Source organism: Heptranchias perlo, chromosome 15, assembly GCF_035084215.1.
Source record: "Heptranchias perlo isolate sHepPer1 chromosome 15, sHepPer1.hap1, whole genome shotgun sequence".
Classification (NCBI taxonomy): domain Eukaryota; kingdom Metazoa; phylum Chordata; class Chondrichthyes; order Hexanchiformes; family Hexanchidae; genus Heptranchias; species Heptranchias perlo.
This window is the reverse complement of record NC_090339.1, coordinates 50,662,530-50,677,713: the sequence shown is the minus strand read 5'-3', so window position 1 is coordinate 50,677,713 and position 15,184 is coordinate 50,662,530. Positions and strand designations below refer to the sequence as shown.

Sequence of the window (15,184 nt, the reverse complement as noted above, 5' to 3'; positions counted from 1 at the left end):
GTTCTTCCATCAACCCCCTGTGCTCGCTGACCTACCTTGGCTCCCGGTCCATCAACGCCTCAAATTTAAAATCCTGATCCGTGTGTTCAAACCCTTCCATGGCCTCACCCCTCCCTATCTCTGTAACCACTCCCAGTCCTACATTCTTCTGAGGCCTCTGCCTTCCTCCAATTCTGGCCTCTTGCGCATCCCCGATTTCCTTCGCCCCACCGTTGGCGGCCGTGCCTTCAGCTGTCTAGGCCCGAAGCTCCAGAATTCCCTCCCTAAACCTCTCCGCCTCGCTACCTCTCTCTCCCCTCCTCTAAGACACTCTTTAAAACCTACCTCTCTGACCAAGCTTTTGGTCACTTGTCCTAATATCTCCTTATGTGGCTCGGTGTCAAACTTTGCCTGATTAACACTCCTGTGAAGTGCCTTGGGACGTTTTATTATGTTAACAGCGCTATACAAATGCAGGTTGTTGTTGACTAATCATAGCAATCAATCTCTAGCAGTTAGTCTACAACAGACACAGAAATGACACGAGGAAAACCCCAGTGTTGAAAAGCTTTGGGCACCATGGGTCCAAAGTCCCCTTTTTCCTCCAAAGCATGCTACACTTACCACATGTCATGTCTCAAATTACTCATATACTATATCTCAAAATGTTATTTTCTGAAAGAAATCCATCTAATTTGCATCTGCCCAGGTGGCTATCCTTCATTTGTGAGCAGGCTGTTCCACCTCTAGGAACTGAGCACAATCCTGCCCTCACTTTCCAGCAGGTTTCACTGGATAGCAAGCAAGAGTGGGAACATTGGCTGATCTTTCCCCCCCCCCACCCCGGCCCTTTCTATAGTCCAGGAGGACTGATGGTAATTGCTCCACTCCTATTGCTGCCCTGCCAATGATCTGTTAAGTGAGCACAGACTAGGATCAAACCTGGGACCTTCCTGGAGTATATGCATCAGTAGCACCCCAGGCAGGGTACTTAAGTGGTTACTTTGTAGTTCAGCTTGTTAAGTAATGTAGCAGTGAAGGAAGAGGTAGTAGAGATATTGGATAGGATAAAAATAGATAAAGAGGAGGTACTTAAAAGGTTGGCTGTACTCAAAGTAGAAAAGTCAGCCGGTCCAGATGGGATGCATCCTAGGTTACTGAGGGAAGTAAGGGTAGAAATTGTGGAGGTTCTGGCCACAATCTTCCAAACCTCCTTAGATATGGGGACGATGCCAGAGGACTGGAGGATTGCAAATGTTACACCCCTGTTCAAAAAAGAGGAGAGGGATAAACCCGCCAACTACAGGCCAGACAAGCCTAACGTTGGTGGTGGGGAGACTTATAGAGACAATAATCCGTGACAAAATGAATTGGCACTTGGAAAAGTATGGGCTAATAAATGAAAGTCAGCCCAGATTTGTTAAAGGAAAATCGTGTTTGACTAACTTGATTGCGTTCTTTGATGAAGTAACGGAGAGGGTTGATGAAGGTAGTGCGGTTGATGTTGTCTATATGAACTTTCAAAAGGCATTTGATAAAGTACCACATAATAGACTTGTTAGCAAAATTAAAGCCCATGGGATTAAAGAGCCAGTGGCAGTGTGGATACAAAATTGGCTAAGGGACAGAAAGCAGAGAGTAGTGGTGAATGTGTTTTTCAGACTGGAGGGAAGTATACAGTGGCATTCCCCAGGGGTCAGTATTAGGACCACTGCTCTTTTTGATACCTATTAATAACCTGGACTTCGGTATAGAGAGTATAATTTCAAAGTTTGCAAATGACACAAAACTCAGAAATGTAGTAAACAATGTGGAGGATAGTAACAGACCTCAGAAGGACAAAGACAGACTGGTGAAATGGGCAGACACATCGCAGATGAAATTTAACGCAGTGAAGTGTGAAGTGATACATTTTGGTGGGAAGAATGAGGAGAGGCAATATAAATGGAATGGTACAATTTTAAACCTGGGGGTTAATGTACACAAATCTTTGAAGGTGGCAAGGACAAGTTGAAAAGGCTGTTAAAGAGGAGAATGAGATCCTGGGCTTTATTAATAGAGGCATAGAGTACAAAGGCAAGGAAGTTATGCTAAACCTTTATAAAACACTGGTTAGGCCTCAGCTGGAGTATTGTGTTCAATTCTGGGCACTGCACTTGAGGAAGGATGTTAAGGCTTTTGAGAGGGTGCAAAAGAGATTTACTAGAATGGTACCAGGGATGAGGGACTTCAGTTATGTGGAGAGACTGGAGAATCTGGGGTTGTTCTCCTTAGAGCAGAGAAGGTTAAGAGGAGATTTGATAGAGATGTTCAAAATCATGAACGGTTTTGATAAAGCAAATAAGGAGAACCTGTTTCCAGTGGCAGAAGGGTCGGCAACTAGAGAACAAAGATTTAAGGTGATTGACAAAAGAACCAGAGGCGACACGAGGAAACATTTTTTTACACAGTGAGTTGTTATGATCTGGAATGCACTGCCTGAAAGGGTGGTGGAAACAGATTCAATAATAACTTTCAAAAGGGAATTGGATAAATACTTGAAGGGAAAAAAATTACAGGGCTATGGGGAAAGAAAAGACGAGTGGGACTAATTGGATAGCTGCTTCAAAGAGCTGGCACAGGCACAATGGGCCAAATGGCCCCCTTCTGTGCTGTATCATACTGTGATACTAAGTAGCTGAAATTTATTTCAAAAAGAAAAAATAAATCAGCAAATGTGAAATAAAAACAGGAAACGCAACAAATAAACAGCAGGCTCATCAGCATCTGATAAAAAGTGAAGGTAGGTTAACATCAAAAGCCTTCATCAGAACTGAAAAAGGAAAACGGGTGAGCCCCTTCAGGTGACTGGCCTGAACAAAGATGGAAGGGAGAACATGTTATCTAATGTGTCATCAGCATTTGCGTGTCCACTACCTGTACATTTGCGTGTCCACTACCTGTACATTTGCGTGTCCACTACCTGTACATTTGCGTGTCCACTACCTGTACATTTGCGTGTCCACTACCTGTACATAGCAGCCTCCACAGCAGCAAGTCTGTAACGGTTCACTGATGGGGGCAGGGGACATGATTCAAATGTGCTCAATGGTGGGAGAATATGCGTCCACAGGAATAGAGGAAAATGCTAACAATGCTGCTCATATAGGAATCCCAGCGACTCACTTGATAGCAACACTGGCCTGGGAACTGCAGACTGTTGTCTGCTTATCCTGTTTGGAGACAGCGAATGTAATGAAGGGAGAGAATGGAAGAAAGAAGCTGCTCTCTGATCTGCTAAACTGAGTTTACTGTATTACAGTTCTAACTTATCTTAAAAATCAAACTGAGCAGATAACAGGCATGCAGAGCAGGGAAGTTCTCCTGGTACCAGTTCTCTCTTTCGCTCTTTGTCTTTTTCTCTCTTTTTTGTCTTTCTTTCTTCAAAGACCATTTGAGCTACATAAAGTAAGAGAGGGTGTTGTGGGATATAGAATTCAATGGGAGACGTGTTAACAGCTGTAGTTAACTATTTCTTTCAATATGTTGCACTTAATTATAGCTCTCGCTTCTGTTAGTCCAGGTGAACAATTAATGGCTTCCTGAGTGTAATAGTAGATTGTTGGGGGTAAAAGAGAAAGATTTATCCCTGGATATGCTGAAGTGAATCATGTGCTTCAAGGTTTTTCCACGTGAGTTCTAATTGTGTAATGTTCATGTGTTTGTGTGTGATTATATAAATGGAAATTCAGATTCCACAGACTGTGTGAAGTCGAGTGTGGTCATCCTAGTGGAACTGCAGACTATCCAAACAAGGGAAGATAACAAGTTGTTGTGTCTGGGGGCTAATGTTCCTGGGCACTGAACTGTCAGTAAGATGAGAAAGTAGCTTAGATTAAAACCCTGCTGCTGCCTCGTTCAGATCTCAGAAAATTGTTGAGAGAAAACTATTAAATGTTCAGTTCTACTGATTCAGTTTGATTCTAAAGTTCTCTTTCCCCCCCGCCCTGCCCCATCACAAATTTTATTTTGTCGTCTTCTCTTCTTGATCCTCCATGTTCCCTCAATCAAGAGGGCAGGTTTGCATCTCAGAAGCCATTCTATAGCTGTCAGGCAGGAGAGGAGAACCACCTGTTAACTTGATTGAGGAGTCCAGGCACTCCATGGCACTGTGTCAGTCACACCATGTCTTGGGATGGAAGTGAGAGGGGCAGCAAGGTGATGATGTGGACAGGTTAGAAAAAGTTCTCTTTGTCTAAAATGACTGTAAGTAACAGTTCTTTGGCAGGTCACTATATACACTTTGAAGCCAGGATTGTGGCTGATCTCATGGTTTCACCTGTTTCTGATGTGCAATGCTGTGATGTTGTAGACCCAGCGACAGCCACTAGGTGGTGCAAACGACGCAGATGAGCTAATGTCAAATTTGCACTGTGTTGACAGGAGTGAGGCATTGCATGAACTAACTAACTTGTCAGTTGTTTTGACAAGTTGATGAAATGTTGATTAAGTTTGAACAAAATCAATATTTCAGAGCACTGGGTTAGTACACTGCCCTTACACCTCTGGACCTGTGTTTGAATCCAGCCCAAACTGCCAAGATGCACGTCACCCCTCTCTCTGCCAGCTGTAAGAGACCTCAGTGACTCTTCACCGTATCAACCCAGCTGCTTGTGGAAGTTAATGTGCTGAAGTGTCAGCCTAGATTATGTGCTCAGGTCTCTGGAGTGGGGCTTGAACCCACAACCGTCTGACTCAGGCTGGCATAATTTCACGCCAACCTGGCAATCTCACTCTGTAGCCATAAGGGAGGTAAGGGTGGGGTTTGATTGGCACCCCATCCACCACCCTAAACATTCACTCCCTTCACCACCGGTGCACCGTGGCTGCAGTGTGCACCATCTACAAGATGCACTGCAGCAACTTGCCAAGGCTTCTTCAACAGCACCTCCCAAACCCGCGACCTCTACCACCTAGAAGGACAAGGGCAGCAGGCGCATGGGAACAACACCACCTGCACGTTCCCCTCCATGTAACACACCATCATGATTTGGAAATATATCGCCGTTCCTTCATCGTCGCTGGGTCAAAATCCTGGAACTCCCTAACTAACAAGTGAGAACCTTCACCACACGGACTGCAGCGGTTCAAGAAGGCGGCTCACCACCACCTTCTCAAGGGCAATTAGGGATGAGCAATAAATGCTGGCCTCGCCAGCGACGCCCACATCCCATGAACGAACGGAATTGAGATGCCATACAGGTATAGTGTGGAGTGCTGCTCTGTGATTGGGGATAGGGCTCGTTAGATTGGGGATGGTGGTGAGGGGGGTTGCGGGAGTGTGGAGAAAGCTTTCATCTGTATTAATTGGTGGTATATTTGATGTGGGAGCACTTAATATGAAAAGGGTGAAATAAGCCCATAAGGCTTGTCAATGCTCACTCTGTCCACTAGATGGTGCAACTTCATGCACCATCCTCCCCAACCACTAGTACTGCTAACTCCTGGGGAAAGTAAAACCTAGACTCCAGGGCCAAGATGTTATCCCTGAAATTTGGGGGCGGGGGGAGAGCTAACAAAATTGGGGATTTCCGGAGCGGGAAGGAATCCTGGCTCCAACCCGCCGAAAAGGGCGCATGACCCAGACCCATCTGGGTGCATACGCACTTCAGGAAGCTGCTGGCGGGACGATATTTAAACCATCAAGGTAGTTAAAGTCGTTGGAATGGTGATTTATATTTTTATTGATGCAGGGAAACCTTTTCAACGCTGCCTCAAAGTGTTTCCCGTGCTGTGTGAAGCACGCCATGGAAACCCAGGCGGGTTGCAGCCAGCAGCCATTTGGCCATTTAAATCCCTGTTTGACAGATGGGGATAAAAGGTGAGTTATTGCATCAGGGCACTCAGTTCTCTCAGACAAGCTTCTGGCTGGGAGATCTTTGTGTTTAGGCTGAGAATTCTTGGTTCACATTCAGAATTGTTCTGTTTACACATATTTACCTACTTTTTGGAACCCCTCAAACTGACAACATCAGAATCGAGGGCGCGATGGCTGTATTCACCTGAGAAGGAGGAGGAGGAACATCACCATTCTCCCCAGGCACAGCGTGCACCTCCGCCACTTGCAGCTCCACGTGACAGAGTGCGCCACAGGCACCTGCACAAGAGCAGAGAGGGCAACAACAGAGGGACCGACGTCGCAGGAGACACTACCCTCGTCAGAGGGTCTACAGACAGAGGCTGAGTTTCCTGGACCTCTCTGAGGAGCAGTGCCTACGAAGGCTGAGAGTGAGTCCCCAGGTGGTTGCAGACACTTGCATGCTCCTTCATGCAGAGCTGCTCCCGACTGGGCCTGGTGGCGTCGCATTGCCGGTGGCAGTTAAAGTCACCACTGCCCTCAACTCCTTCACCCCCGGATACTTCCAGGGCGCCATTGGTGATATCGCCGGGGTCTCTCAGTCGTCCGCCCACAAGGGCATAAGATAGGTCACAGATGGTTTGTTTTGCAGGGCGTCCCACTACGTCAACTTCCCCATGGACGACCTCAGCCAGACTGAGAGGGCAGTGGGGTTCCACTCTCTGGCTGGCTTCCCATGGGTACAGGGTGCAATTCATTGCACACACGTAGCAATCCGAGCACCTCCAACGAGCCAGGACTGTTCATCAACAGAAAGGGTTATCACTCCATCGACGCGCAGCTTGTTAGTGACCACCGAAAAAGCTTTCTTCACGTGCGCCAGATTCCCTGGCAGCTGCCATGATTCCTTCATTCTGCGGGAATCCAACATCCCAGCCCTCTTCCATGCAACGAACAGACTCAACGGCTGGCTTCTCGGAGTCCAGGGATACCACCTGCACATGTGGCCCATGACCCCTGTGAGAAACCCCATCAGCGAGGCACAGCATCGATACGACAGTCACATCACCACCAGGTCTGTCATTGAACATGCGATAGGACTGCTGAAGATGCGATTTTGGTGCCTGGATGGGTCTGGGGGAGCTCTTCAATACACACTATCAAGAGTGGGTCGAATTATAGTCGTCTGTTGTGTCCTGCACAATATTGCGCAACAGAGAGGGTTACCGGTGGATGAGGCCCCATGCCCTCATCCAGCATCGACATCTGCCATCCGTATTGAGGAGGAGAAGCAGGAGGACGGGGATGTAGGCTAGCCTTCTCTCCATCGCAGACATTTCCGTACTTACCTGTGCCACCATTCCACTAATGCAGGAGTTGGACTCCTCCATTCTCTGGCCTATTATGGAGAGTGTGTGTGGCACCTGTTCCAGTACCTCGCAAATGTGTTGTTGTCCCTCGATCATGCTCCTTTTAAAAGACGGCCCCCGGGGATCAGCATCTGTGTCCAGCTGAGCAGAGCCTGGAGAGGAGTGCTCCCACCGACGCAGACTCTCCACAGCTGCCCCTGCCACCAATGTCTGCTTGTGCTCACTTGTATGTGGTGACTCACCAGGTGCCAACCCATCTAATTGACCACTAAGACCCACTGAGGTGTGTATATCTGCGCTGGTGGATGGCTCGCTAAGTTGTGACGGTGCACCCTCAGAGGCCGGGGGCTCCTCTGAGGAATCACCCTCTCCCGTCACTTCAGTCGTTGAAGGGCCTGGAAGAGAACAGAAGGCAATATTAAGCATGATCACAGATGTGTAATGTTGCGATGAGCATACTGAGGTGTTCAACATGCCAATCATTCTTAACATCAGCTCATGTTGTGTGTGATGAATGTTAAAGTTCTGTCATCAGACGTTTGTGGGGTGCCAGTGTCCACATCCCTGGACAGGCACTCGAGGGTGCGGCTGATATCCAGGGCCTCCTCTTCCGCCTCTGTGAGGACCACTATTTGTGGAGGCCCTCCTCCAGTCCTCGCCCTCTCCTGTGCATTCTGAGCTCTCTTCTAGACGGGGAGAAAGTACAGACGTGTGAGTGAGTGATGGTGAAGTGGTCAGCCGATGAATGCATTGCTTTGGGTGAGGCTGACCGTGAAAGAGGTGCATCAGAGGGTGAGTATCAGACAGAGACATCACATTGGATCAGGATTGGGGTGAGTGGTAGTGGTGGGGTCACAAATGGGGAGGTGAGGAAGTGCAGGTAAGTTGACGATGACCCTTAAGTGGGTGTGGGGAATGATGTGATGGAGTAGTCTTGGCAGGACAGAATTTGAGGGGTGGGGGGCGTGGGTGGGAGTGGTGTGCACCACGGAATGCAGGAGAATCAGTAAGTGTACTCACTTTTGCTGACCTAGTTAGGTCATGGAAGCGCTTCCTGCACTGCACCAAGTGCAGAGGATGTTGCTCCTGCTGGTCACCTCCTCAGCCACCTTGAGCCAGGCCTAATTGGTGGCAGAGGCAGGGCGCTTCCTCCTGTCCGCCGGGTAAAATATTTTCCCCCCTCCTCCTCACCCCAGCCAGCAGCACCTCAAGTGAGATGTCACTGAATCGTGGAGCTGGCTTGCCCCTCTGCTGCTCCATTCTGCCTAGTTCATCGTTTGTCCAGCATTGATGCAATGGCCCTTTAAATACAGACCCTCCAGCTGACAGCAGGTCATGCGGGTGCACAGTGCGCCCACAGCGCAGCTTTCAGACGGCAAACCCAGAAGCCACGTTAAGGGCCATCAATTAAATTGCGATCGCATGGGGAAAGGTAGAGATATTTTTTCGGGTTTCCTGTGTGCCGATTAACCCCCCCCGCCCCCCCGGCTGCCATTCCACAGGGATATTAAAATCATGCCCCATAAGTTAATCAGTCAAGTTCCAGGAGTTTAATCCTGATTTTAGTTACCAAATAAGGAAAAATATTCCCTTCCGCAGCGAAGATATCCCTCTCTGTAATCAACATACAAAGAATCATTACCCTGATAGCCCAGAGAGTAAATTCACTACTGGTGTGGCACTGACTTATCCAGAGCAGAATGGTCCCAGGTTCACCTGCAGCCCATGCTGATCTAATTAATCTCACCCAGTGTTCTTCCTTAAGTGTTGCTGATCGAGAGAAGGGAAAAATGAGGGTGTCCGCTGTGGCTCAGTGGGTAGCACTCTCGCCTTTGAGTCAGAAGGTTGTGGGTTTAAGTCCCGCTCCAGAGACCTGAGCATATAATCTAGGCTGACACTTCAGTGCAGTACTGAGAGAGTGCTGCATAGTCGGAGGTGCTGTCTTTCGTTAGACTGAGGCCCTGTTTGCCCCCTCAGGTGGTTATAAAAGATCCCATGACACTATTTCAAAGAAAAGCAGGGGAGTTCTCCCCAGTATCCTGGCCAAGACCTCAAAACAGATTATCTGGCTGTGATCACATTGCTGTTTGTGGGAGCTTGCTGTGTGCAAATTGATTGCTGCATTTCCCTACAGTGAGTACACTTCAAAAGTACTTCATTGGCTGTAAAACACTTTGGGACGTCCTGAAAGGTTCTGTACAAATGCAAGTCTTTCTTTCTAGTCAGGGTTGCCACACCTGATTGCTGTCTAGGGAGCTCAGCTGGATAGTGCATTGAGATCAATCAAAGACAGAATCAGGCTGGACTGCATTGCTTTCCTTGTTGACCTTAGCCTGCCAACACTAACTGTCCAGGCTCATCAATGAAGAATAGCCACTTACGTACCAGAGGGCCGTTGGCACATGTGGAACTGTGACTTGCAATCAACTACTGCCTTTGTGAGAGGAGGATGAAAGGCTATGGGGAAAGAGCGGGAGAATGGGACTAACTGGATTGCTCTTACAAAGAGCCGGCATGGGCTCGATGGGCTGAATGGCCTCCTTCTGTGCTGTAACCATTCTATGATTCTATGAATTAGGGGCAGGGCACAAACCAATATCTGGGATTGTTTAAGGCATTCTGTCAAGTTACTTTTGCATCCAAATATTTATTGTCTGAACGGCTACCTTATCCCAGAATCTCTGGCAGTTAGTGTACGTACAAAGCCGGAAAATCCAACAACGTCAAAAAGAAACCTGGAGCCTTTGCCCACCATAAAATGACTGATACTTACAAAGAAACCTAACTGGAAAATGAGTGGAAGTTTTTGATTTGTTTAACGGAAGTGAGTTAGCAGATTGAATCAGTTATATGATGATGTCCAATCCACAGGTGAACAGAGTTGATGGAAATGGAGAAGCCAGCCCTTTTGGGTACATTATGTAATGATCATTAAATACCCTGTTTTTATTTTTTGCAGGCTTGCCATGGGTGTTCGACGGGATCAAATTGCGACTGTAGTGGAGCGAAAGGTGAAAAGGTACGTTTTCAGACCCCCTTCCTCCCTTTTTTCCCCTGGCAGTTTCTCAGATCAAGAAAAGGACTTTGGAGGTGATTCCTCACGGGGGAAATTCCACCTCACTTCCAACAATCTGACCTTGAAATTACACTTCTTCTGAAATTCCTCTCCCTGCAGGGTTAACAGCTCCAGCAAAATAGCAGCCAGAGGAATTTCAAATGAACACATTAGTATCCCATGGTGTGGCTTCTTCCAGACAAAAGGTTATGTTGTCATGAAAGTTACAGTAACTTTGAATCTCACTTCCTCTGGGTCAGCGCTTTAAGGGAAGCAGCAGCCTCCTGCTTGGTTCTACTGCTTGAGGTTCTTGTAGTGCTCCACATGTCTTTCTGTTATGTCCCTACATGCTTTCATTTAATTGATTGAGAACTTTCCAAAGTCACTTGTAGACTCTGGTTTCGTCCACTAGATGGAGCATTTCCGCAGGCAGTACAGCCAGAAATGGAACAGGACTGGGGGACAAGTTAACCCTATTGCCCTGAGTGTAAATGGCATGACTCAGGACAATTCAGATCTATTAATAGTTTCCCATTGCAGACTTCAGGGTGATTAATTTTTGCTTTTGTCATTCTACAGAGTAAAATGCCTATCAAACCCTTGAGATCCACTCCCTCACTAAATAGTTCTTATTTCGAATAATATCCAGCCCCTGAAAGCCGACACTGACTGCTCTCCAGTACTTCACTGAAGTGACTATTTCTTCACAAGTGTGTCTGAACAACACGTGTCAGCAGGCTATTCAACAGTGGGGGCATCATGTCTGAACCCGATCCTGACTTTACCCGATGTCCAGCACGGGTTACCAGATAGTTATCAGGAGCAGGAATCCTGATCAGTTTAATATTTATCTCCAATCTTCTCCAAGGACACAAGGCCAATGATTTCCCCCCCACCCCCATCACTGCCTTGTCTGAGATCAGCTACTTTAGCAAAGATCAGACCCATTCTGGTTGTAGAACTCGATACTACACCAGGTCTCCTGTTCTGTATGCTTGTGAAGGCACCCATCACTTCCTTGTTCTGATTCCTTTCTGCCACCATTTTAAAATTCTTAAATCCCAATTTTTAAAAAGTTTGTTGCCATAATGTATTCATCAAAGGGTGAAACTACCTTGCAGCATCACAATAGCAATAACACAACAGCATAGTCAACTTTTAATGAGTCAGTATGACTACAGTGCGTAGTCCAGTTAACAACCATTTTCTAAATATAATTTGCTCCTTTGTAAGTTCTTAGATATTAAAAGAGTATTTAATTTCTCTCAATCATACATAGGCCTGAGCTTTGTGTTTTTATAGACAGTATCCCATTCCACAGGCACCAAGATGGTGCAGTATCTACACATCCCACTAGGTGACACTCTGACAGAAGCAATCTACCTTTAAAGACTGAACCTCTCTGTGTGTGTGTATGTTGTCTCTTACTGAAGTCTCCCCACCTTGCTGTACTTTCCACACCCTGCCCCACCCAAATCGGCGGTGTAGCCCTGATCGGCAAAATCACATCTTGGTCTCTCCCCCTACCCCTCTGGTACCTTCTCCCACTTTGAGCACCTCACCTTGTTCCATCCCCTCGCCTCTCCTTTAAAATCCTCCCAATCCCTACCTTGATTTTCTCCCTCCCTTACTTTATCAGCCTTTGTATTAAGCTACTTCTCATCCTTGGTAATTTTAATCTCGATCTCAACTCACCCTGCGCTCTGATTTCACTGTCCTTCCGTCCTCTCTAAATCTCTCCCTCCACATTAACTCTCCTACCCCTATTCACGGCCATCCTCTCCACCTTGCCATCTCACATGGTCTCGATCATAGACATCTCCGGCCATTTCCTTGCATCCTACACCAGCGCCAGCCCCCTACACCCCCCACCTTGTGACCCGATTTCTTTCTGTGTCTGCCCCTGGAAAAAACTCTTCCCCCAAATCACTTACAAATGCACTTTAAAGCTGCCAACTGTCTAGCATTTCGCCCTCCATTTGCCACAATACTACTTCAGGTGTTGATCTGCTCAACCCACTCCTTGTCCTCCACCACTGTTGTCTTTGTCTCCAGTGAAACTCTTACTCTCTCCCATCCTGCGAGTTCCTCCTGATATGACTTCCATCTTCGCTCCCTCAAGTGCAAAGAACGCAGACTTGAGTGTATCTGGCACAAAACTGGTTTAGCCATCCATCACCAGATTTGGCTGGGCCACATCAAGTGCTAACAGGTCCCACTCTCCTCTCCCGAAACAGCCCACTACTCCAGGAACATCCTGGAGAACAAAAATTAACCCGGCTTCTTTACTCTACTACCGACCATCTCCTTAAACCTCTCTCCTCTAATCCTCCACTCCTCTAACAATGTGTGTGAGCAGCTCATGGTCTTCTTTATCACTAAGATTGAGACCATCCGTTCAACCAACTTGTCCATCAAGCCCCCCCCCCTCAGCCTTCTCCTATCTCCCTTCATGCCCTCTCCAAGCTCCTCTGGCCAGTGAGAGCCACCTCCTCTTCCCTTGACCCCATTCCCACTGAACTGTTGACCACCCAACTTCCTTTGCTGGCCCCCATGCTCGCTAACATTGTAAAAGCAGAACCAATCAAGGGCAGACCCACTGACCTGGACGGTGGAGGAAAGCTGTTCGAGGGGGGCACTCTTTTGTAGTCAACGGAAAAGAAAATCGGATGGCGTGGAAAATGGGCTGCCTATTCGCTGTCGCCCGTTTGGCGCTATGGCCAAAGACACATTTATACCCCGCTGTTTCTCTGAAGCTTATTAGTGGTGCAAAGTTGGTAATATTTGTACATATATATATATATATATATATATATTCACCGGATCAGTTTGCATTCTCTTACCATCCCGAGCTGAGTTACCGATCTCAGTCAAAGGCAAAATACTGCAGATGCTGGAAATCTGAAATAAAAATATTTATTACCAATCTCTGTCACAGGCTTGGAGGGAAGAGAGGTCAACAGGCAGGTGTCATAGGTCGCTACTGTCTCCTGGCAGCCAGATTAAGAGTGGCATTAAAGAAAGTCTAAGAGCAGGCTAGCCATCAGTCCGACTGGCCCTATGAAAAGGGAGGAGAGATTTCATAACCCAAATATAAGGTCACTTGTACAGAGAGAATGCCTTGATTCCTCCTCTTCCGCACGACCCCCTCCCATAAAGGACACAACCTACGGACTTATGATTAGGTCACCCCAATACTGTGGCATGATCCCGTTTTGCTGCAAACTGGTGGTAACATTCACCCCTTCAAATATCATACTGCAGTCAGCCTTCAAGAACAAGTCTTGTGTGAATTCCCTCAACTCCACTGCATTGTTGGAACACAACCACGAATTGGGGCTGTAATTGGGATTAGGTCTCACTCCACTTATCCAACTACTTGAAGGAATTCTGAATACTATAATGAATTGTTCCGTGACTGGCCTTTTGTGTTTTGGATTCCATTATGAAACCAGTTGCCGTGTCTGTATTTTATGTTCAAGGTTTTTTTTCAATGTCTCTTGCAGGGTGTGCGAGGCCTGCCTGGGCTGGAAGGCCACGTGGGTTTGCCTGGTTTCCCTGGACCAGAGGGGCCACCTGGATCGAGGGGTATAAAGGTAGGTTGAAGGAATATATTGTCACTTTCTGATCTTGGTACACAATCCATAAGGAATTGGTGCGGCCAATTTCAAACCCAACTTTTTAAACTAAGCTCATATTTCCAATTGGGACCAGTTTTAAAATCATGGTTTGACCTAGTTACCTCATGTATGTAGGAAATGTAAGCAAGGATTTTTAAAACATTTTTTTGGTTTGGACATCACTGAAGAACTTGATGCTGGCACTTACTGCCCTGACTGAATGTTCTGACATTTTGGCAAAGGATTAAAATAACTAAGCTGTTACTCGCACTGTGAGTTGTCTGCTATCGTCGGCTATTTATTGCTTTCAAGCAAGATTTTTCTATCCATGCACTAACTTTGTTGCCTACGAAATGGCAGGTTTGATTCCACTTTGATCTTTGAAATATCTTTCCCACTTTTCCCGACATAAAAAGCTGACACAAGATCCTGGGTGATGCAGCCTGCCTTCCCTGATTATATTCATCGCCATGGAAATGGTTCCAGGTGCTCTTGGCTGTTGCCACGGTGGAATTTCCTTATGTTCCTCTGATGGGAGGCACGAGTTACCTCTTTACCGATTGAAAACCTCTGAAGAGCAATTGTGATCATTTTTTTTGTAAGAACGTAAGAAATAGGAGCAGGTGTAGGCCATATGACCCCTCGAGCCTGCTCCGCCATTCAATCAGATCATGGCAATCAGATGAGTGTTTTATCCCTGGAATACATATTGAACTGTGTTTTTTTCATCTTGTCATCGTTTCCCCTCCTTCTGAAGGGGTGGACTCATGTTGGTTCTACAGCCCCTGGCAGCTCTCTGGTACCTCGCCCAAGCAACCATTCTTTATGCGTGAGCCCGTGTGACGAGCGTCACAGCAGGCTGCTAGGCCCTCACACCCGAGCCTGGTCCTGCCCTCCACGTGTGGTGGTGGGAGGGGTTGGAATGTGTGTCTCTGAATAGTCACCAGGAGTGAAAGCCTTCACTGACATTCCCCTCCATAGCTCAGGGGTGCTGAGCCAATTGGAACATCTCAACTTCCAACCAGGCTGAGGTCAGTTAACCCTGCACAGACCAGGAGGTCAGACCGTTAGTCTTGCTAGTCTACATGGCTCAGCACACATGGAGTAGTGTACTTACCCACTGAGCTCTTTTTCTTTTAATCATCTGACTTTGAGCATGTTTATTGGCACGGCGGACATGAATCAGCTAAAGGCTTTCAGATATGTTTCGGCTTCAAACTGTGGACCAAGAAGCTTTTCTAATTTTCTTTCTTTCTTCTCAGGGCGACTCTGGACCACCTGGGTTTTCAGGACCTAAAGGAATAAGAGTAAGTTATTGAGGCCC

The 15,184-nt window shown here is 47.0% G+C and overlaps 1 protein-coding gene across 2 annotated transcripts in view; it reads left to right on the top strand.

Moving 5' to 3' along the window:
• col4a5 (collagen, type IV, alpha 5 (Alport syndrome)) overlaps nucleotides 1-15,184 on the top strand; it is a 197,397-nt gene that overhangs the window by 76,301 nt on the left and 105,912 nt on the right. For both annotated transcript variants that reach the window (XM_067997220.1, XM_067997221.1), the window contains 3 exons: nucleotides 10,145-10,204; nucleotides 13,747-13,836; nucleotides 15,123-15,167. In XM_067997220.1, coding sequence (XP_067853321.1) covers nucleotides 10,145-10,204; nucleotides 13,747-13,836; nucleotides 15,123-15,167 — 195 coding nt within the window. The remainder of the gene's footprint in view (nucleotides 1-10,144; nucleotides 10,205-13,746; nucleotides 13,837-15,122; nucleotides 15,168-15,184) is intronic.